We start from the raw sequence: 22,620 nt of genomic DNA, 5'->3' as shown, positions 1-22,620 counted from the left end.
GGAGTGAGGGAAGGGGGAGGCACCAGGAGGGTGCAGGGGTAAGAGAAGGTGCAGGTGCCAGGGGATTCTGGGCAGACACCTGCCCAGTGGAGGGACCACTATCAGAGGAGAGACGCAGGGCAGGTTTGTAGAGGGAGGTGTTAGAAAAGGGGATGAGGAGGGGTAGCTCACATGATCAGAGTGGGGCTACTGGAGAAGTGGGCACAGGGGGGAGAGAAGGGCTGGTGGAGGGGGGCAGGTTGCAGGAGGGCTGAGGACAGTGAGAAGAGCAGGAGTCAGGACAGCAGAGGAGGGTGAGGAGTCGGGGGGCAGCAGGCACCAGGGGAGCGGACATGGCAGCAGAGGGAAAAGGTAAAGGTTTAAAAATATTTATTAATAACTTGGGTGGCACATCCAAACAATCCACATGAACTCAATACTGGTGCACAACACAAAATTCATTTTGCTCATGTGAGGAAACTCTTAGGCTATGTCTACACTGGTTGTTTCTTGTGCAAGAACATCTTGTGCAAGAATACATCCACTCTTCCATGTGCGAGCTGTGCTTTTGCACAAGAGCATCTATGGCAGTGTGGACACTCTCTTGCCCAAGAAAGTGCCGATGGCCATTTTAGCCATAATATTTTATTTAAAAATGAAGCCAGGCCAACAAGCCCCCAATTGGGACCAAACCCCCATTTCACTGCAGCATCATAACACTCCTACACCACCTGACCCCAAATCTGAGCCTATCATACACTGGAACCCCCGTCCTGAGCCTCTTACATCCCCACACTCCTGCATCCCCACATCCTCAGTCTTCTGCCACAACATTCCTCCACCATTAACACATCACAGATCTGTGTCCTGAGCCCATCATACTCACAGCCTCCTTGCCCTGAGCCTCTCACATATCCAGCCCAAACTCCTGCACCCTCACATCCACAAGCCCTGGCTTGCTCAGCACCTCAACCTTCCACCTGAGCCCAACACTCCCCAGCCTAGAGCCCCCTCCCTGAGTCAACAGCCCCTTCTCCTGCATCCAAATTCCCTCCCAGAGCTTGTACTTCTCACCCCGCCCCACCCCCAAATCCCTCATTCCCACACCACACCTCGCTCTCACTAGGTTGAGACAGGTATAAGGGCTGGGGATAGCAAGTGATGGAGAGGAGGGGAACAGAGCAGATGAGGCCTCACAGAAAGGAGATGGAGGGGTGGTCTTGGGGAAGGAATGTGAATTTCATGAATTGGTGGGTCCCTTTCTCCTCCCCCACCCCCCCACCCCTTTTTTTTTGCTCGACAAACCTAGGGGCTCCTTGAAATTTTGAAAAGCTGAAAAGGGTTCCTCAGCCAAATAAAATTGGGAAACACTGCTCTAAGCCAATACACACAGGGAACAACAAACAGCAAACCCACAGCTAGGGCCGGGAAAGAGTCTCCCGGTCAGCAGTAATGCTGGAAGAGACCATGCACATTCCCAATGCAGCGTGGTCACAGCCAAGCGCCGTGTGGTTTTGGGCTGCACAAAGCACAGAGGGGAGGAAAGAAGGCCGACAAGACTGCTCGGGGAGTGGTGTGCTCCACTCTGGAGCCTCAGCAAATTGGCGGGGACTGAGACTGCAGCAGAACTAAGAGTGTGAAGGGCTGGATCTTGGAGGCGAGATTGAAGGCTAATGGCATGCAGCTTGTGCTCATACAAACTGGGGACGTGCCGTGACAACTGTCTCCGTACACCCACAGGCAACAGCCGCTTTCCAGGGCGTTTCCACAGGAGTGATGGGATTCAGCGGAGAGCAGGGTGTATTTCCCATCAGTGCAACTCATCAGGCTGGGGGAAGTTTCCCGTGGGCAGCTGGGAAAGGGAAAACGAGACTGCACAAGGCATTGGCTAACACAGCCCAGGGGCCAAGTGTGCTCTGGCCCCAGGGGATGGAGGCGATGATCTAATTGGTCTACTCCCTTCTCGCCTCCTCGGATTCTCTCTAAGCAGGAGGCTTGTTTGTGACATTCAAGTGGCCTTTCGGGTACCTCAGTCCCCAGGCGCCCTCTACTGTCCAGGTCCTAACAGGCCCGTCCCAACTCTCGAAGCCGACATGACAGGGAAAAGCAAACACCCATCCCTTACAGTAGGTCGCCGGTATCTCTGGGCCCAACCACCCCCCTCCCAGCTACGGTTTGGTAGACATCCACAGGGCTGGGGGGCGAGAGGCTCTTCCTCATGGGGAATCATCTCGGCTGCTTCTTCGCAGCCCAAAGGAAACTCACTGCTGGAGCAGAGCATTCCTCCCTGGGACTGCCACTTGGTCACCCCTCCCTCAATAATCGCTTTAAGCCAGGGATCGGGCCGGGCCGTGACGGCTGCTTAACTGGGGTAGTGTTCGCACCGATTCCATCTAGCAGGGACCAGTCAGGGAAATAAATGGTGTTTAACGAGGAGTCACGTTGGTGCGAAGTTTAAGATCCTCGCTCTTAATGTACACGGTTCTGGACAAAGCCGCAAGCGGCAACCACGGCTTTAACCCACCTGAGCCCCGCCTGGACTAGGAGAGCCAAGAACACCTTCCTGCATTGGCAGCACCAACTGGCCGGAACAGACAGACTGGCTCCCGCCAGCTCTCCATCATGCTCCAGCAGCAGGGGGCGCTGTTTGGTCTGGTCTCTACCAGCACTTCCTGGCCCAGGGCACCTGTGGCTGAGACGTGTTCTTGTCCCAGAGTGCACACAGGAGTAGCTGCCTCCTTGTTTTAATTTAAACCGTCTCTTCAGCCTTCTCTTCACTTTCCCATGCATAGGCCACGTGTGTGTGTGGGGGGGGGGGGGGAAGTCACAAGGGGTCACGTGCAGCCGAAGCACTGTGGGCAGGGGCGGGGATGGGGCTTGGAGCAGACCAGTGGTTGGTGGGAAGACTGGTGGGGGCCTGGTGCCCAGAGCAGGGGAGCCCCTCCATACTCACTGGCAACAGCAGTCCCAGCTCGCTGTGCTGCTCCGGCTGCGTCACTTGGGGAAGAGGCAGGACCACCCCCCACCTGCAGGCAGGGGGGCAACACGGCCAGGGAAGCAGAGCAAGCTGTGTCCGCATTGCTCCATTGTCCCCTCTGCTGTGCGTGGGGGCAGACCCCACCAGTCCCCCAGGCAACACTGCTCGGGGGAGGGGGAAGAGATGGGGCAGGGGCGGAGAGGGTAGAACAGGGGTGAGGAAAGGTGGAGCCTGGGGTGAGTGGGGTTGCCCCGGCCCTTCCCTGGGCTGGGGGGAGTCATGTGGCCGGTGGCCCCCCCACCTGCCACCTTCTCCAGTCACCTCTGTTCCCGTGGATCAATGCGCTGACAGGAGGCAGGCAAGTTTGCCGATCGGTGGGTAGACCGTTAAAAAGTCAGCTGGCTTCCTCACTCACCTGCTCCTTGAACTGCTCTTGTGACAGGCAGTCCGCCAAGTCCACGCAGCCCAGGAGGCACCCAGAAGGGTAATCTCGGGGAAATTCCACATCTGCACCGAGAGACGGAAAAGGGCTGAGCACACACACTGGGATTCTGCCATTTCTCAGTAAGCCCCCAGTGGGAACCACCCTGCTCAGACTCCTTGAGGCACAAGAAAACGCCGGGTTTCTTTTCTGTGCTCCCAACAGTAGGTGGGGACACGCAATGCGCTGCTCAGGGACCGGGATCTCGGAGCCTGACATACGGTGAGAAGGACAAAGACCCCGCCTGGCTCTGCCAGTGCAGATTCTCCGTGCTGCCCTGCTACACCTCTGGTAGAATGGACCCAATACACTCCGCTAGTGCAACAGCCCCTTCACTCCGATCCGGAGCCAGCCCTTTGGCAGAAACTGCCAGCCCTCATACGACAGTGTTTTAGATCCCCTTGGAAAAAGGGCAACTGTCTACTGAGGCCAAGTGAGCCCAAGTGACCTTAACAGAAACAGGCTGGAGCTCTTGGATAGCACCTTCCATTTGCAGATCTCAAAGCGCCTTACAAAGCAGCTCAGTGTCACTACCCCCATTTTACAGGTGGGGAAACTGAGGCATGGAGCAGGTGAGTGACTTCTATCAGAGCCAGGACTACACCCCAGGTCTCCTGAGTGCCAGTCCAGTGCTCCAGCCAGTGGGCCACACTGCCTTAAAAGCAAACATGGACAAAGCACCAGGCTGGCCTGAGATTTGGGGCGCTCACTGCTGGTGAGGGATGACAGCCTCAGGCTTCGGAGCGTCAGCTGGGCAGCTCCCTGAGAAGCCCCACCCAGAGACGCACCGAAGCCTAAGGCTGCCGTCCCACACCAGGAGTGAGCTCCCCAAATCTCAGGGGGCTCCACGGCTCTGCCAAGGGTGGAGGCAACCGCTAGGCATCACGTGTGGATGAGTGTCCAGAAGTGCTGCCCCAGCGGGTGACAGCTCCTTGGCCATGCAGCCGGGATCACGTCAATGCCTCAGGCTCACCTAGTCTCAGGAGAGAGGGAGATCTGCAGCTAACCTGCAGCGCCTGATTCCTAGCCTCCGGGTGGCACCCGCTCCTTCTTACATTCACTAGCAAGGGAACAAGTGCCCGGAGGCACTGCCCAAGTAAGATGCAGTTCAGGGGTGCGCTCAGCCTGACTAGCCTCGGGCGCAGGGCCGAGCTCTGGAATACTGTTCTGGCGGAAGAAATGCAGAAAGGAGGAGGGAGCCAAAAGGAGAAAGGAATGTTAATGAGAGATGCAGCAATAACTGCCTGGCAGTGCCAGCTTCCTGCCTGTGCTCACGACATGGCTCACGGTGCCAAGACTAGAGCCAACAGGAAGGCTCACCTGCCCGGAGCAGCATTCGGTAGGAGGCCTCTAGCTCAGAAATTTCCTGGGAGGACGGTCTCTTAGCAGTAGCTGCTATCCACAGCCGCCCTCTGTGGGATGTGTACCAGGTCCTGCCCTCCACCCTGGAGAGAACAGAAATCAAGGCAGTTACCTGTGTTACTAAGGAGTCTGACTTAAAAGTCACTTCCTCAGACACTGCAGAAGAGGGGGGAAAAATCTACAGAAATTCGAGGATTTCCCAAGACGCCCCACCCCAAATCCATTGGGAGACGGAAGCAGATATGCCTCGGAAAGGGGGTGCTTGGATGGGAATGTGTCTCGAGGAACCCATCTCCTAGGCGCGGAGCACCGAGGCGCTGCAGGTTATCTACCACGGCGTCTGTGCAAAACCAGCAAAATCCTGGAGCATTTTCAGGCCTTGGCTCGATAATCGCAAAGCAGCTGCTTCCCCCAGCCGCCAAGCGCCGAACCCGACAGCGTGCTCGGCTGAAGTGCGGCTTCCTGTTCAGACACTCCCCCCCGTTTCCTGCAGGGAAGCTGGCTGCGTGTGTGATCAGAGCGAGGAGGCGGCACCAGGGCTGTGCTGGGCAATAGCTTCGAGCCACTGAAGGCCGCAGCACGCGCCAGACCAGCGGTGCAAGGCCGCTGGATTCTCAGAAGGCGGCAGTGGCGCACCCTTTCCCTTGGCCTTCCTGTGTGTGTCTGGGAACTGTTCTCATTGCAGCTGATGGGGGAGGTGCATTTCACAGCTCTTGGGATAACCATGTGTTGTCCAGGCAGTTGCAGGTTTGGGGTTTTTTTTTTACCTTTTGATTCCTTTCACCAGCAAGGAAGCCCAAGGCTGGTGCATGCTGAGACACCAGCCGTCATCGGAGATCTCCTGTAATTCTCGATCCTGGATCCGTAGCCTGCTCCTTTCAGAGGCAGACTCCTGCCCAGTTTCTGCGGGATGGGCAGGTTTTCTGTGCAGGAGCGAGCCGGTCTGGTCTACCCACTTCGGCATGTTCAAAACAAACACAGAGCAGATTAACTCTCCTTCCCAGACAAGGCATTTAAAGCTATTCCTTTCCTTTAGAACAACAGTGCAGAAGGCATCACGGCCTAGCCCTCTGCTGGACCGGATCTGTCCCCTGGATCTCACCTCTGCTCTTACCATTCTAGGGCTAGTGCTGGGCAGGGATGTAAAGGGTTAACCAGTTACCTGGTAAGCATCACCATTACTGGGTAAGTGGTTAACTAGCAGCCCGACCAAGCTGGAGCAGCTCCCGCCCGCCATGGGCAGGGTACTGCTTCAGCCTGGAACAGCTCCCTGCCTGCGGCACGGTGTGGTGGGCCCGGCCTGGCTGGAGCAGCCTAACTGAGTCCACCGTGCCAATCTGTGGACAGAGGCCTGCTCCATCCCAGCCAAGCCCCCTGCCCGCCGGATCCCGACCCATCCCCAGTGCTGGGGAAGCTAAACGCAAACTAGGGGGTGAGAACGGGGGGAGGGAATCTAACCTAGAATGGTGCCAGTGCAGCAGGGACCTGGGCCAGGTGGCCACCGATGTCATGCCTCCCAAAAGACCACGAGCTGACCATATAAGGCAGTGCAGACTACTCTCATGGCGCATGGCCAGCCAAAGCCTGGGCAGCAGGCAAAGCACGGGGAGCTGCAACCCACCCCCATAACCCTCACGCTCGCTGCCTTTAAGCTAAATGGTAACATTGGGGTAGAACTACTAGCCGACATGTTCCAAAGCCTTGACAGCACGTTCATACGGCTCACAGCTAATCACACCCAGCTGGCAGAACTGGAACTGGGAAGAGTTTGAGGGAGGCCAAAGAATTGTGCAATCAGCTGATGCTGCACCTGCCCCTTCAGCGTGGATTGCAAGATGGGCTATTGGCCTTCAGAGCCAGCCATCTGGTGCAGCCACAGGGGGGGCACAAGCAGTTTGCAGGGACACTTATCACAAGCCTTTTCCTCTCCAGGCAATGAGAAAAACCAACCAGCTGCAGCTCAGGAGATCCCACATCTCTCAAAAAATTACTGGCTACAGAAAAAAGACCAAGTGGGGGCAGGGGCAGCACAAAGGCTGGTGTGCAGACAGGGACAGGTTTAACGTTCAGGGCCTGGCACGTCCGACCCAAACGTAGAAGCGTAGGTTAATTCTCCCAAGCGTGAGCACAAACACATGGTGCGCATGTGTCAAAGACAGACTAGCAAGTGGAGAGCATCACCAAGGGGGCACAACTGAAATCTGGCAGGTGGAGTCCTATCAATGGAATTTAAGAAAGGAAACACCTGTAGACTGAATCTTGGGAAACATTTCCAAGGCAAGAAGCATTAGGCCGGGGAAGGGGCTGGAAACCCACTGCTTGGGGTTAAATAAGCAGAGCGACAAAATCCTGGCCAGGCCAAGAATTTGGGCTGGACTAGCACACCTAGCTGGCCCCGTCCATCTGTAACTCAGATGCTCCTAAGTCTCGCTGAGGTGGCTGGGGGGGGGCAGGGAATCATAGAATCATAAAACCATAGAACTGGAAGAGACCTCAGAAGGTCATCAAGTCCAGCCCCCTGCTCTAGGCAGGACCAATCCCATCTAAATCAACCCGGCCAGGGCTTTGTCAAGCTGAGACTTAAACACCTCTAGGGATGGAGACTCCACTACTTCCCTAGGTAACCCATTCCAGTGCTTCACCACTCCCCTAGTGAAATAGTTTTTCCTAATATCCAACCTGGACCTCTTCCACCACAACTTGAGACCATTGCGCCTTGTTCTGCCATCTGTCACTAAGAGAGGCCATCAATACATGGGCAGTTACAACACTGGGGCCCACTGTTCAGGGATGACTCAGAAATTGGCACTGACCAAGGGGGCAGGCTGCAGGAGATGGGGATTCACCAGAAGCCCGGAGCTCTCTTCAACTTTCCCCTCTGGACTCCTCGATGGCTTGCTCAACACGCCGCAGGTAATGGCATCGATTGTTTCGTCCAGCCTGAAAGGCCACACAAACACGTTACTACTGCCCCTCTCCCAGAAGCATGACTGCTCCAGCCATGCAGCTGCTCTGCCCAGCACTGTCCCAGCCAACTACTGATCCAGAACACTAACAAACGTGCCGGTTAGGGACAGTTCTGCCTGTAAGTCAGGAGTGCAACTCAGCAGGGTCAGTCAGTCCTCAGAGCATGGCCCTGCACAGCAGCACTGGTGCCCAGGCCACCCCCGGCAATGATGGTCCCAGGACACCGGATAGAGGTTTTCTCTGTGACAGGTATTGAGCCGGCACCAGCGTCCCTCAAACATTTTCTATCCTTGAGTAGGTTGAATTTTCTTTTGGGCAGGTTGAAATTTCTTATGTGCAACACCAATATTGAGGTAGTGTGTAAATGTGCACCACCAATACAAACAAAACACACACAAACGTTATATATATTGAGTTTTTTAAGCAGCCCATATGTATGGAAGAAAACGCAATAGAACAAGACACCTGTGTTTAATTGCTGTGAGGTACCCATAGTGACTATAAAGGTGCTGTACAAAGGTAGGGAATTAGCCTTCTTCCACTGGAAGAAGAGAAGAAGCCCCAGAGCAAATTAACCCCTGGCTTCAGGGTTTGTAGACAGATGCATGTTTTAAAGAGCTTGCAAACGAGGTTTCACCCTACAAAACTAACATCACACCTAGTACTTGCTACTTCTGACTCATAAGAGCCAGAACTCTACCACATAGCAAAGATCTGGCCTTAATGCAATACAATATACCATGTATTAATCAGTAACACAGGATTTTAAAAAAATCATTAAGTTCAGAGTTTTAGATATCTGCAACACTCCAAAAAAAAAAACAGTTATAAGAATCTTTTCCTTTCTTACCTTAAGCCATTAACACCTATGTAAGCTTTGTTTGAAATGTCATTGTGCAAATGTCCTCCTAGCACACACACACCCCATTAAGACTGCTCCTCCCCCACCCCCAAGCCAGCCAGCCAGAAAGGACTGCAGAAAGTGAGTCAGGACACCCCAAACTGCCTCCTGACTCCACCTCACTACACAGATGCCAGCACCCACCCACCCCTTTCTCTCCCCAACCCACGCAGTCAGCCCCTTACCTTCCCAGCCTAGGAGGGTGGGTGAGAGAGAGAGAGAGAGAGAGTGTGTGTGTGTGTGTGTGTCTCTCTCTCTCTTTCCCCCCACTCCCATGCAGACAGGATTCTCCAAACTCCCCTCTGACTTCCCCCAAAGCCAATTAATTACTCTCTCATTCCCTCCCCCCAGCCACTTATTCCCTACTTATCTGCTCTGGGAGCTCTTCAGTTTACTGCCTCGCCCCCTGCTGATCAGCTGAGCTCCCTGCCTGTGCAGGAGCTTTGAACCTGAGTGGGGCTCAGAAAATAGCTACGCAGTTGCGCAGCCGTGCAGCTTAAAGGTAACTTAGTTTTGCACCCCATAGTATCTGAGTTTCAGAGTCTTCAACAGCCCTGAGAGATGGGGATGATGGCACATCCTCATTTTACAAATGAGAAACTGAGGCATGGGCACGCTAAGTAACTTGCCCAAGGTCACACAAGAAGTCTGTTGCGAAGCAGAGCCTTAAACAGTCCCAGGCTTGTGTCCAAGCCACCAGACCAGCCTCCTGAGTCACAGTGGTTTGGCCAAACCCCAATGTGGGCAGCTCCAGTGGGAATGTGGTATTCTTCACTTCCTCTCCTAACAGCTGGGGGTCAGGGCAGCACACATTGAAGGGCTGCTACGTTCCACCCCAGAGGACACTGCATTTCATTTGTGGGGAAAGTGATCCCATTACAGGGAATCCAGAAGATGCCCAGGGACGCAAATCTCTAGCGGACACATAGTTGTTATATTGCTGCTTCCTTTTTGCCTCTTCTTTGTCACTAGGCAGATTTGCATGCACACAAATTTCTGCCCCTCCTGAAGCCCGTACCCCAACGTGCACGGTCATGGCTAGGGCAGCTTTCTGCAGCACCACGCACAGAGGGATGAGGTCGCATATGGGGAAACAAGTAGCAGGAGCAAATTGGTCGCTAAGAGCTCAGGAGCCTGTTTGTCCTGAACAGCGAGATCCTGGGAGAAGCACAGAACATTCTAACCGAGCAGCAGGGCCGCCCCTCAGGAGAACGAGCGGCACAGCTTGTCATCTGTTGCTGTTGGCGGTAGCTCAGCTGCCTGGCTAACAAGCACAGAGAGTGTTTCTCCTCCCCCTGCCCCCGGAGAGTTCCCTGCTCCCTGCCAGCTTGGTGCCGGCTGCCACCTACTCACTTGCTGTGATACTCAGCCATGCTGTCCTGCTCCTCCAGGATCAGCCTGCCAGCAAAGTCGATGGTGATTTTTCTGGCCAGTCGAGAAGCATGGCGCAGCTCCCGCAGCTCCTCCTCTCTCTTCTGCAGCACCGCACGCTCTTGCTTGGACAGCCACTGGTTGGAGTCTGTCGCAAAGTAATCCGACTCGTCATCAATGACCTGGGTACGGCGGATGCTGGCAAGAGACAGCGGGTTGGCACCAGGTACGGCAGCAAACAGCCCCAGGCGCACCTGGGGACATCATGTCAGTCACGCAGCCCCGCACCCTCTGCTGCCACGACTCCCGGGCGGGATCTCTGGAGAACATGGCATGTCAGCAACAGTGAGCCGGAGGCATGACATTGTGCCTGATTTCAGGCCATGTTGACAACCCGTTGGAACTCGAGGGGACAAAAGCGCCAAAGCACCACCACTCCCCTCACAAGCACAGAAGGGAAGCCTGGGGAGACTACAGGCCACAGAACCACCTGTTAGAACCTGTAGCCTCCACGGGCTCTGTAGCAAGTCGGTCAGGCAGAGACTGCATTGCTCTCATGGACTGCACACTGCTGCAGCGACATGGCCCTGTGGTTTGTCCCTGACTGAGGGTGCCCCCTTATTCTGGCTGAAGGGGACCGACACCCCCCTCCCGCCCCCGCCCCCAGGACTGAGAGCACTGAGGCCAAAGTACTGCCAAACCTTGCACGGAATTAGGCTCCAGCACAGCTCTGCCAGACCCCTGGGCTGGCCCCCGGCCTCTACACAGTGCTTGAACAATTCACTGCGGGTGAGACTTCTTCCACCCAGCGCCTGAGCGCATCTGGAGGCAACGCTAGTGAGGAGTTTATTCACGGCAGCACGCAGTCTCCGGCAACCCAACACCCTCTGCGAACCTGACGCATGCGATGGGAGAGTGTGGGGCTGGTCTCTCACGAGCTCTCCCGGAAATAATTCAAAAGTCATCAGAACAGACACTTGAACTTGGGTTTCCCGTAGGTGAAGCGAGTGCCCAGCCCACCGAGCTGCGAAGTCTTCCCCCAGCACAGGGGCTAGTGCTGGACATTATGACTGACAAGCAGCAGGCACTGGATAGGTTTCATTTGACCAACAAAACCATCAATGGGCCCAAGAGAAACTCCTGTGAAAGCCAGGAAATCTGGGCGCGTTTCATGTGACTGATTCAGGCAGCTGAGGTGACACTTGCCTACCAATCGCATGTCCGACAGCCACATGGCAACCACGCCATCCAGCAGAAATACCATTCTCAGCAGCAACCACCCTGGAGTGGCTGCCCACCGGCTGGGTAGTGGCCAGGACAAACCATACCACTGTGCTCAGTGTCACTCTCAGCTCCGAGGGGCACGCTTGCTGGAAAATACCCCAGAGGCTCGGACTGGATGAGTTACAGACTACACTCGGCTTCCCCACTCCAGGGCCTCCATCCAGAGCAGGGGCAGGAGGTGCCTGCTTGCCTGACCACTGACTGGACCACTCCCTTCTGGTGACATTGTCCCCATGTTGGGAACCCGCCCACAGAGTCTGGTTTCGCAGACTTGCGGAGCAGGCAGGTTTTGGCAGGGAGGGAAGGCCGACATGACTGAAACCAAAAGGGGCTCCGATCTGCTGGATCAGGCTATTCCAGCTGGCACCGTACCTCGTTCTGTCAAATTCCAGCAACTTGTCCTTGTGTTTCACAGCTGTCTCCAGACCTGCCTTAAGCCGAGCTTCCTGACGAGGCAGCAGGTCCTTGCTCAGGGTGCCCATCTGCCCAGAACTCTCGGTACCTGGGATACAGACACAAAGCATGAGCTGGCTCTTGGGGACGGGCTATCAGTTTGAACATCGCTCTGGCTGCAGCTGGGAGCACAGAGATGTCTGCCCAAGAACATGTGAAATGGAAGAGGCCATTTGTCCCAAAATCCAGCACTTTTGAAAGGACCCTAGCTGCCCACCTCCTCCTCCCATCCGCCTTTCTCCAGCAACTAAGTGCTCAAATACCATGATGATGGGCATGGGATAAATATCTGGCCTGAAAGCCTTTACCCTCGCTGCTTCCCCAGTTAGTTAGTTAGTTTCTACAGGACATAATTCTGCCCCCACCCCACTGCTTCTCCCTGAGGCCCCGCCTCCGTAACACCCCTTCTCCCTGAGGCCCTGCGCTCTGCTCACTCCTCTCTTTCCCCATCCTCCCTGTTGCTCACCCTTATGGCCAGTAAAATGTGATGCTCCCCCCACACCCACAGTGCTAGTGCCCATGAGCTGAAGCCCTTAACAGACCTGGCCTCAGCCCGCTGTACAAGCTTCCCTCACACCTTGCCCCCCAACACACCTCCCCACAATGGGGGGGCCAGTTTTGGAGAGAAGAGGGGAACTGGGTTCCTAGACAGCAATCCCTGGTTTCTTGCCAAGAAAACATCAGGACCCAAAACTGATGGTAAATTGTTTAAGTTATTCACATCCCAGCTCCAATGAGACCCCGCGACAGATTTCACACTGGCCACTGTGTACTGGTGACATGGGCTGGATTCAAAGAGGGGAAAGGCTCTGTATTTCCCCACTGCCTGCCTGCAGAGAAGGTCAGCTAATCACAGTTCAGCACTTGCTAACAGAGAAAAGGAACAAATTAGACCGCTTAGAGCAGGTGAGTTACACCCTGGACATGTTTAGGTCTCTGCAGAGACCTTGTTGGGTGTCTGGCTTTATTACTGGCCAGCCGTCGCTAGCACAGCTCTATGGCCAGAGAAAAGAGAAGCAAAAACAGCTCCTGCACCTCAGTCACTAGGAAGAGAAGCCTAAACCGAGAACAAAGCTGACTCGATTCCAAGCTCTAACCAGGGGCATTGGCAAAACTAATGCAGAGAGCTCCCGAATCCACAGGATTTCACCAAGGAGCGGGAGGGTTACGTGCAAACGTTGCTTCCCTTTTGAGCCTGTTTCTATATCTACCCCTGAGACAAGCAGAAGACAAAGAATCTTTCCAAAAGATGAACAGCAACTGCTCCCTCAGACACCTCACCAGTCCCACTGCTGTAACCAGCGCCCTGCAGCAGATGCTCTAAGTGGGACTTTTAGTCTCATTGTTAAGGGCTGCTGGCCTGCTCCAAGTGCCTCATTTTCACGAATAGTTGCAGGCTGCCTAGTGGTCAGCGCTTTATACATTACCACTCAAACCACCCCCACCCTAATCCCAGAGTTGGCCTCCTCTGGCTAGCACCTGCGAACCATTAAGAAGGGGAAGCAGCATGCTAGGCAACGAAATAGGACTGATAAACTCCAGTGAGATTCTCATCCAGCCCTTCAAGGCAAAAGAATGCTGCCCGAGGGTGGGGTGAGTTGGAAAGATTTTGGAGAGCATTGGTCACCTTCTTCAGGGAGCTTAATTCTGTAGGAAGTGTCCGGAAGGAGTTGCTGAATCTCTGGGAAATTTTCCACATGCAGTTTTCTAGAGTGCCTCTGGATAACCAGAAGAAATAGATCTATATGACTAAGGCCCTACAAAATGTAGGCTCTGCCTACCCCCAGACGGCAGTGAAAACATAAACACAGTTACAGTAACATGGTGGTACAGCAGGGTTGAAACCGCTGTCTCATTTACAGGATTAACTACATGACACAGGAGTGCTACCAACCAGCCAGGAGCTTCTTCAGCAGCTTCTGGCTCTTGTTTGAGTCCCGCTGCAGGATGTCCTGCTCCTCCTTCGTGCACACCTAGAAGGCAAGAGGAAGATCAAGGTAAGAGTGATACTTGGCAACCCCAAAAAGTTGTTGACAAGAGGTAAGCTGCCCAGGATATTGAAGAGCAGGGCCACAGGATTTCATCGGGGCTTTTTTGTGTCTTCTCCAAGTATGCAAAGATGACCAAAAAGCTTGTTCTCTGCTCATTTTTTGTCTCAGAAATATCAGCGGCACCAAGACTGGTCTCCCCTGAATTTTTGCTAGAGCATTTCAGGGATTTGTGGGGCTCTCACACTTTGGTTTCACAAAAGGCAACCTTTCTCTTAGGTGGTCATTAGGGACTGGAGTTAAACAGATTCAAGTACTTGGATTAAAACTTCTCTCTCCTCTCACCAATTCAGCATTCACTCCCTCAGGAAGGCAATTGCATTGGCTTTCCAGTCACAACACTATCCCAGGAAGAAAAAACACAAACTCCTTGTTTAGAATATAACACAAACACATACGTGCATACACCCTATGCCCCTTCAAATAAGTTGCGAGAACGCACAATATGCTGAGAGACTCCCAAAAATTCTTTCCTGCCATACGCAGGGAGAAGCAATTTCACATTTTTCATATTCCTAAGGTAAAAACAATTAAAAATCCTCAAAAAAAAGTACATGCCTGTACACCCTACCACCACCATCTTACACTCTTCATCCATCACCAACAGCAAAAAGGGGTCCCACCCCAATTTTTTTCACTTTTCTTTATAAAGCATCGTTAGCTAATTAAATTATCCCACAGCCTAGGGAAGCAGAGGATTATAGGTCCATTTCATCAATGGGGAAAATGAAAACACAACTTGTGTCCTCTTGTGGAATAACACAAGGGAGCTCAAATGGCAAAGAAAAGGAATGGAAAATAATTCACACCAGCTGTCCAAAATGAGAAATGACTTCATCCTTAGGGGGTCACCTTTTGGCAAGAAAATCGATCACATAAAACCCTATTTGGGATTCATCTTCTGATCTGACCCTGTATTGTCTCCCAGCCCTTCCTCAATGTAGAGATCGTTAAAAAAATTCTAACTACAGGTGTGAAAAGCTCACCTCTGCTCCGGCCCCTTTATACTGGGTAAACAAGGGCCAACGCAGCATAATAACCCTTGCTCCAGCTAGAGGAGGCACCGTGCTAACCAGCCACACACCAAATACAAACCCAAGCACTAAACACACCATTTAAGTACACCAGAAAGAAAAAAGTGGAGGCTACATACCAATGTGCCACAAAATAGGCAGGGGCCAGAGCCCTCCTGTTCGCAGACAATACGACCACAGGTCAGACAGTTATTGATGAGTTTGTGCTTCTGGCCAAGGCACTCACAGGAGTGGCGCCCGGGAATCAGAACTGCCAGTTTGTCCTGGCCCTCCTTGGTGTACAGGTTGACGAATTTGGCCTTTTTCTTGGAGGAGCTGCTGATGCTGCCAGCACCGCCCATCTCTTGTGCCTAAGTTAGAAAGAGCAAACAGTGAATGTCACCTGCATTCTCACTGCAACACAAATATCAGAGCAAAAGGGTGGCCCTTTAAACACAGAGTGGGGATAACCAGCCAGTCAGTCACCTAGCCAGCTTGAGTGAAAGTGGGACCAGACTCCGATTTCTAACCAGGACGATTTCCCTGAACAGAGGCAAGGACAAGGTCATCATCATAGTCACGAAACGAGAACTGAACAACTGCTCAGCTTTTCTTCCCCTCTTTGCAAACTGGAATTGCCTGGCTCACGTGTGCCAGAGAGAAAGTTCTTGGACTCCGCAACTAAGAACCTATAATTGGATTTTGTTAAATCAAACAAAACTATAGAAACTCAGATCAGCAAACAAAGCCCAGCCAACACATTGCTCCAAGTCACAGAGTTAATGCTAGACAAGGAGAGCTGATGTTGCAGTCCAGTAAATCCACATTCCTGATGCATCTATAGGGTAACCTATGCACCTAAATGCAGAGGGAGATCAAATACCTGAGAAGAGACCTTTTAGTTCACATCCGTAGCCCAATCTCTAAATGATGTATTAATTAAATGGATCAGTATGAATTCTCTCAGTGATCACTGAGCTTTGACAGGCTTTTGTCCCAAGATCAGGCCAAGTATTAAAATTGCTGTTCAGTTGAGAACCCTGAATTCGGCAGAGTTGCAACACTCACACTTCAGGACCCCTTCTGCATTTATAAATAGCTTATGAACACAGTTAGCCAAGTGACACACACTCACTCAGCAAGGCAGGCAGGCAGGATACAGAACGTCCACCTGAATGTCAGTATACTCAAGCTATCACTTACTGACTGATCGGGGCAGGTCAGCATGCATCCTCCTCCTCGCCAGTGGCCATTACTCTGGTCTCTCCCAAGGGCTACATCTCTCTCCCCCACTGCTCACAGACTGGGCTGCAACCTTTACCTGTTACACTGATAGTGCTATGGCTAATGCCTACCCAGCAGGGCCTTACTTGTATCACCTCACCCCCCAGCGCTGGAGTGTCTCTCTCCTGTAGGTTAGTATAGCCATGATCGCAGCTTCTCATATAGGTCAGTTTGTTCCCATGGTACTCCTGTGGTCTGACCGCTGCAGATGTCCTACCCAAGACGGCATTTGCTTGTGTCCCTATGGTCAGCTGGTGTCGTAATGAGCAAAATTTCCCTCTACACACTCCAGTTCCCCAGCCCTCGGGTAAATGTGAGGTCATTTATCTGTGCCAAAGTTCACGGGCCTCTCCCTATGCAAACCGCTGAAACCAGTGTTTACGGGACACAGGCCTGTAGGTTTCTTGCATTACTGCTGAATAAATGCTAAAGCTACCTCTATGGCGGAGGGGACCCGACAGCACGCAGGCCACATCCAGCCCATAGCTTGCCTTTATCGTGCCTACAAGGCTCAGCCCCCCTCCTGCTCCGGTGCTGGTTCTCTAGCGACGAGGGGGGTGCCAAGGCCTCCAGCAGCGAGGGGGAGCCCCAAGCCTCATGGGCACGATACAGGCAAGTCCATGAGCCCTGGCTGGTGGGAGGAGGAAGTGGCTCTGGGTCCTGTAGGAAAGCATTCCCTGGAAGCACCGCCTTCTTCATCCCCCGGCAATTTCTGGCCAATGGGAGTGGGGTGATGGAGAGGAGTGCGCCTGCAGGGAGTACCTTCCCCCTCAGATCTGTGCCAGATTGGAGCCCCAATCTCCTGCCCCATCCTGCACCTCTCATACACTTTGCTCCCACCCCGCCATCCATACCACCCACATTCACAACCTGCCCCTGCATCCTCCCTACTCCTCAGACTTGCACCTCCACCTTCAATCTGCTCCTGTCTCGACCTCTGCCCACACCCAAAATTCCCATCCTCAGCCCGCTCCATGGTGGGCCCCTTTCGCACACTGTACCCTTCATTTTTGGCCCCATCCCAGAGCCTATGGGAGCCCCACCAACTCCTCTAGCTCCAAGTCCCCAGAGGTTAATCCAGCCCTGGGGATTGGAGCTTGAGGGGACTGACAACAGTGGTCTGAGGTACACAGGATGAAGTTTAATAAAGACAAATGCAAAGTGCTCCACTTAGGAAGGAACAATCAGTTTCACACATACAGAATGGGAAGTGACTGTCTGGGAAGGAGTACGGCAGAAAGGGATCTAGGAGTCATAGTGGACCACAAGTTGAATATGAGTCAGCAGTGTGATGCTGTTGCAAAGAAAGCAAACATGATTCTGGGATGCATTAACAAGTGTGTTGTGAGCAAGACACGAGAAGTCATTCTTCCACTTTACTCTGCACTGATTAGGCCTCAGTTGGAGTATTGTGTCCAGTTCTGGGCACCGCATTTCAAGAAAGATGTGGAGAAATTGGAGAGGGTCCAGAGAAGAGCAACAAGAATGATTAAGGGTCTAGAGAACATGACCTATGAGGGAAGGCTGAAGGAACGGGGTTTCTTTAGTTTAGAAAAGAGAAGATTGAGGGGGGACATGATAGCAGTTTTCAGATATCTAAAAGGATGTCATAAGGAGATGGGAGAAAACTTGTTCATCTTGGCCTCTGGGGATAGAACAAGCAGCAATGGGCTTAAACTGCAGCAAGGGAGGTTTAGGTTAGACATTAGGAAAAAGTTCCTAACTGTCAGGGTGGTCAAACACTGGAATATTGCCCAGGGAGGTTGTGGAATCCCCATCTCTGGAGATATTGAAGAGGAGGTTAGATAAATGTCTATCAGAGATGGTCTAGACAGTATTTGGTCCTGCCATGAGGGCAAGGGACTGGACTCGATGGCCTCTCGAGGTCCCTTCCAGTCCTAGTATTCTATAATTCTCTGCTTCTCACTTGGGGTCCACATCTGTGAGGGGTTTTTTTCTCCTTCTCACCTGAGGGCCAGGCCAGTGAGGGTTGTGGGTTTTTTTGTTTTCTTTTGGGGGTTTTTTTTTTTGCTTCTCACTTGTGTGTGACCCCCAAGTGATTTTTCTGTGGGCCAGAACAAATGCAACTGTTGCTTCAGGCTCTCCTCAGACTCCTGCTCAAAGCACTGCGTTGGTTTACACTCTGTATTTTCAAGGCTCTCTTCACAACCCTCAGGACAAGTGATGTATTTTTGTTCATGAAAGTTTGAATTTGCACACATAATGGACCTGTGCTTTTCAAACTGGGTGGTGGGACATCAGGTGCTGGGTCTTGCTGCTGTGGGGGCAACAGTTGAGCAGTGGGGGGGCTAAGGCAGCTCCCTCCCTATCCTAGCACCACAGACTGCGCTGTGCCCCAGAAGCAGCAGCAACAGGCTTGGCTCCAGCGCAGGGGGGGGGAGGGGGAGAGGAGAGTGTGCACAGGGCTCCGCACACTGCCCCAGCCCTAAACACTAGCTCTGCACTCCCATTAGCAGGGAACTTTCTGCTGGCTGCTCCTGGGGTGCAGTATGGTCTGCAGTGCTAGGAGATGCAGGAAGCTGCCTTAGTCCCCCACCACTGCACTGCTGACTGGGAGCCACTCGAGGTAAACCCCTCCTGCTCCCTCCAACACCCCAAAGCTCTCATCCTCTGCCCCACTTCAGAGCCCACACTCCAGACACATTATGCTGGACTGTGGTCATCCACAATTTTCTTCAACGGGGTCATAAGAAAAAAAAAAGTTAAAAAAACCCTGTAATAGACAATGAAGATGACAATCCCCAGGACCATCAGCAAAGAGTATGCCTGGCCGTGTGAATGAATATAACGCAAATGTTCAATGGAAAAAGTAGCATGTTTTAGACTCTAACCCACATCTTACTTTATACGATGACTGCATGGAGTAGTGGACTCGTGAAACTGGATAATGAGGGATGGAAGATGCCAAATAGGAGTCCCAATCCCCTGCTCCCACATACACCTTGCTGCTGCACTCCCCACTCAAACCCTCCCTCTTGGCCTTAAAGCAGGGGATGGAGAAGGCTGAGGGACTTGGAGGAGCGCTGGTGCAAGACTAAAGAAATTGCCTGCCAGTGAAACCATCACATCTGCTTGGGTTAAAACTTTACTTAAGCGCTGAGAAAGTCCCCAGGGCAAGTTCGCACAGTTAGCTCCTGAGGCTGAAAGTCCGCTGCAGCTTGCACAAAGCCATCTGCTTCCTCCCATGCCTCAGTGAGGCCCATTTGCTCTGCATTCCACAGTTGCCACTCCGCCCTCACTGCCAGGCACACTCACCTTGGCCAGATCAAGTGGCGTTTTGACGTCCTCAGGGGGTGGGCTGGGCTCAGCGTACTGAGATGTTTCTTGCTTATTCCTTCCTTTGCGTCGCCCCCTCTTGCCTGGATCTCCCATTGGGTGCATATCTGAAACCTCTAAAGGGTTGTGCAGAGAAGGAGAATATTGGTGAACTTTTAGGAAGAGCAATCACTTGGTTGTAAACCTTCAAAATGGGCAGAAAGGGAGATCCAAGACCAGAAGATGCTTCACAACCCTACAAGCATCTGCTGATCAAGTAACAAGGTTTGGATACTTTCTTCCTACCGCTCCATCCTCTACTTTGACTCACCGTCTCTTTTTCTATACATTGGCAAAGGGTTGGAAGCCGGCTGAGAAGACTTTCTCCATCGGGTTACCAGCTCTTCTATAAACTGACTTTTCTTCCCATCAGTCCCCTGGATGAGGTCAATTACATATTCTCGGATCTCCTCCTCATTTTCAATTGACAAGATATACCTGGAAGGGGACAGAAAGAAGAAAACTGATATCATGAGTGTGTTTTCCAAGAGACAGGCAACACCAAAGCTAACCTCCGCTTTGCATCAAGTTACTGCAATGAGCAAGGGAAGAAGAGATTACAAAAAAGCCTTAAGAAAAGGACATATATCTGAGGAAGATATGCTTGGAGAAATCCCTTGCTATTTCTGGACCAGTGCCAAAAAGAGAACAGTCAGATACCTTTCCAACCCATTCCCTCCCCACCAACACAGTAACAATTGCACTTGCCACGCTATGAAAGAGAATTAAAACCATACTGGGATTCCTGCTCACTGCATATGCCCTAAAACCTAACCACAAATGAAGTCAAAGACAATCTCATAGGTGTGAATATTACAGAAATAAATATTTCTTCCTTCTACTTATTTACAAAACCAAAATCCTTTGTTCTTCTGTTTCACCCTCGAATGGAAGAATATCAAAGCACTTTACAAACACTAATTTTCAACATCTCCTTCCCACATCTGTGGAAGATGAAGGAGTTAGTCCTGACCTACTTCACAAAGGGTGTGTCTAGACTACAGGGTTTTGTCAACAAAAGTGGACTTTTGTCGACAAAACTATACCTGCGTCCACACTGCCTTTGAGTTATGTCAACATAACTTCGACAAAACTCAGCAGTTTTGTCGACGTATGTAAACCTCATTCTACGAGGAATAACGCCTTTTGTTGACAGAGTTCTGTCGATAGAAGGCATTATTGCATCTACACTGTCCTTTGCGTCCACACTGTTATGTTGACAAAGTGGCTTGCTTTGTCGACAGAACTGGATGTAGTCTAGACGCTCTTTGTCGACAGAAGCTTTGTCGATAGTATCTTCTGTCAACAAAACCCTGTAGTCTAGACATACCCAAAAAGACTACATGACAATCCCAAGATGATGCAAGAATTCGGTGTCAGAGCCAGGCATTAAAAAAAAATCCAGGACTAACGCCTTTGATTTAGGTGAGTAGTGGACAAAACTGAAATAAAAACACCAGTATGGTATTAAACTCATGCCACTCACCTGTAACATACATTAACCCCCCACCCAAGTGACCCAATCAGTACTTTACACAATATTTTCATTCAGCCAGGACACTAACAGCTACTCTCTGATGCAAAAAGGCTAAACCAATTAAAAATATAGAAAAGAGTAAACATTCTTTTTTGCAAGAAAAGCTCCCTCTCTTTAACATCCAGGGTTTTAGGATATGCTGTTATCAAAAGAAAACCAGTTTGTATAGTGCAAAATAGATGTATGAGACAGAGGGCCAGGAATTACTCTGAGCTCCCAGGATCCAAAAAGACAGAAAGGCCCATCAGGGGCCATCCAGGCCACCCTAATCTAATCTGGGTGCCCAAGTGGGGTCAAGTGCTCTCTTCAGCAGGGTAAGTAGAGCTACAGCCCCAGTCCAATTTGAACAGGTTCTTCTTTCTTACCCCTCCCCCCCCCCCCCAAGCCTCCTTCCCCCAGCTACCCCCGCCCCTCCCTCTACCCTCCCCCAGCTACCCCCACCCCCTCCCCCAAGCCTCCTTCCCCCAGCTACCCCCGCCCCTCCCTCTACCCTCTCCCAGCTACCCTCCCCTCTCCTCTCCCAAACCTCCCTCCCCCAGCTCCCCCCGCCCCCAGCTCGCACCCCACGATCTCCTCGCCGACGTCCAGGCCGAAGTCGCCGCGCAGCTGCTGGACGCACCAGGCCAGGAGCCCCCCAGCAGCGGCCATCTCTGCCCGGAAGAGGGACCTGACCGGCGGTGCAGCACTTCCGGCCGCCGGGCAACACGGGCCGCGCGCCGGGTTCCGCCCCCTGCAGCCTGGGAGCGCTGGCGCGTGCTCTGGCTGGGGGGAGATACTACGTGGGGGGAATACTTTGGCGTTGGGGGGGGGTCTGTTCTGGCGGGGGGGGGGGAGGCGCTAGGTGTGGGATGCTGTATAAAAATTACTAATTTTGTTAAAAACTTAACAAACAACAAATAGTTTGGTAGCACCTTAAAGACTAACAAAACCTAGATCGGTGGTCCCCAACCTTTTGGGGCTTTCGCATGCCCAGGGCGGGGGCTGTGCATGCACCAGGGGCTCAGGCCGGCCCTGGTCACTGGGGGGGGGGCACACATAAATGCCCCGGTGGGTGCCATGGCCCCCACAGTCACCGCGTTGGGGATCACTGACATATATGGTATCATGAGCCTTCATGGGCTAAACCCACTTCTTCTGATGACTGGAGTATATTAAGTCCAGATCCAAGAATAAATAAGGGAAGGGTGGGAGAAGAAGGAAAAAGAGGAGGGGAGAAAGAAAAAAGAGAGATAGTGAGTAAATAATTCAAATAAATACGAGAAGCTGTTAAGAACCATTAGCACCTCTATTGTTTGGTTGGATGGTTAAGTCATTAAAAGGTTGAAGATAGCAGTACACTGGCTGCCAGCCTCACCCCCAAGGACTATAGAATAGTCCAGTAACCAATACGAATTCATGAGGTTAATCGACTACTCAATTAATAGATATTTAACATCCCTAGTCTCAAAGGTGCCACAGGACTATTAATTGTTTTTAAAGTTACAGACTAACATGGCTAGCCTGCTGAGATTTAATCAAAAGTTATGTACACTTTCAGTACTTTAGCAAAGTTCTTGTGAACTTTTATACAGACAAGCCAGATTTTTCAAATATAAGTGCCTAAAACTGTTTCACTAACTCCTGCAAT

The 22,620-nt window shown here is 52.1% G+C and overlaps 1 protein-coding gene across 1 annotated transcript in view; it reads right to left on the bottom strand.

Moving 5' to 3' along the window:
• The window catches only part of TRIP4 (thyroid hormone receptor interactor 4), a 42,649-nt gene extending 20,937 nt beyond the window's left edge, over positions 1-21,712 (bottom strand). The window contains exons 1-11 of the mRNA XM_075897478.2: positions 21,556-21,712; positions 19,728-19,894; positions 19,397-19,533; positions 14,977-15,207; positions 13,670-13,748; positions 11,695-11,824; positions 10,021-10,236; positions 7,613-7,739; positions 5,567-5,754; positions 4,758-4,882; positions 3,372-3,463 (exon numbers count right to left, since the gene is read on the bottom strand). Coding sequence (XP_075753593.1) covers positions 3,372-3,463; positions 4,758-4,882; positions 5,567-5,754; positions 7,613-7,739; positions 10,021-10,236; positions 11,695-11,824; positions 13,670-13,748; positions 14,977-15,207; positions 19,397-19,533; positions 19,728-19,894; positions 21,556-21,641 — 1,578 coding nt within the window. The 5' untranslated portion in view covers positions 21,642-21,712. The remainder of the gene's footprint in view (positions 1-3,371; positions 3,464-4,757; positions 4,883-5,566; positions 5,755-7,612; positions 7,740-10,020; positions 10,237-11,694; positions 11,825-13,669; positions 13,749-14,976; positions 15,208-19,396; positions 19,534-19,727; positions 19,895-21,555) is intronic.
• Positions 21,713-22,620: the final 908 nt, after the last annotated feature.

This window comes from Pelodiscus sinensis, chromosome 14 (genome assembly GCF_052426305.1).
Source record: "Pelodiscus sinensis isolate ZL-2025 chromosome 14, ASM5242630v1, whole genome shotgun sequence".
In the NCBI taxonomy this organism is placed as follows: Eukaryota; Metazoa; Chordata; order Testudines; family Trionychidae; genus Pelodiscus; species Pelodiscus sinensis.
Note: the sequence above shows the minus strand (reverse complement) of the source record. Positions and strands in the feature narration are given on the sequence as shown.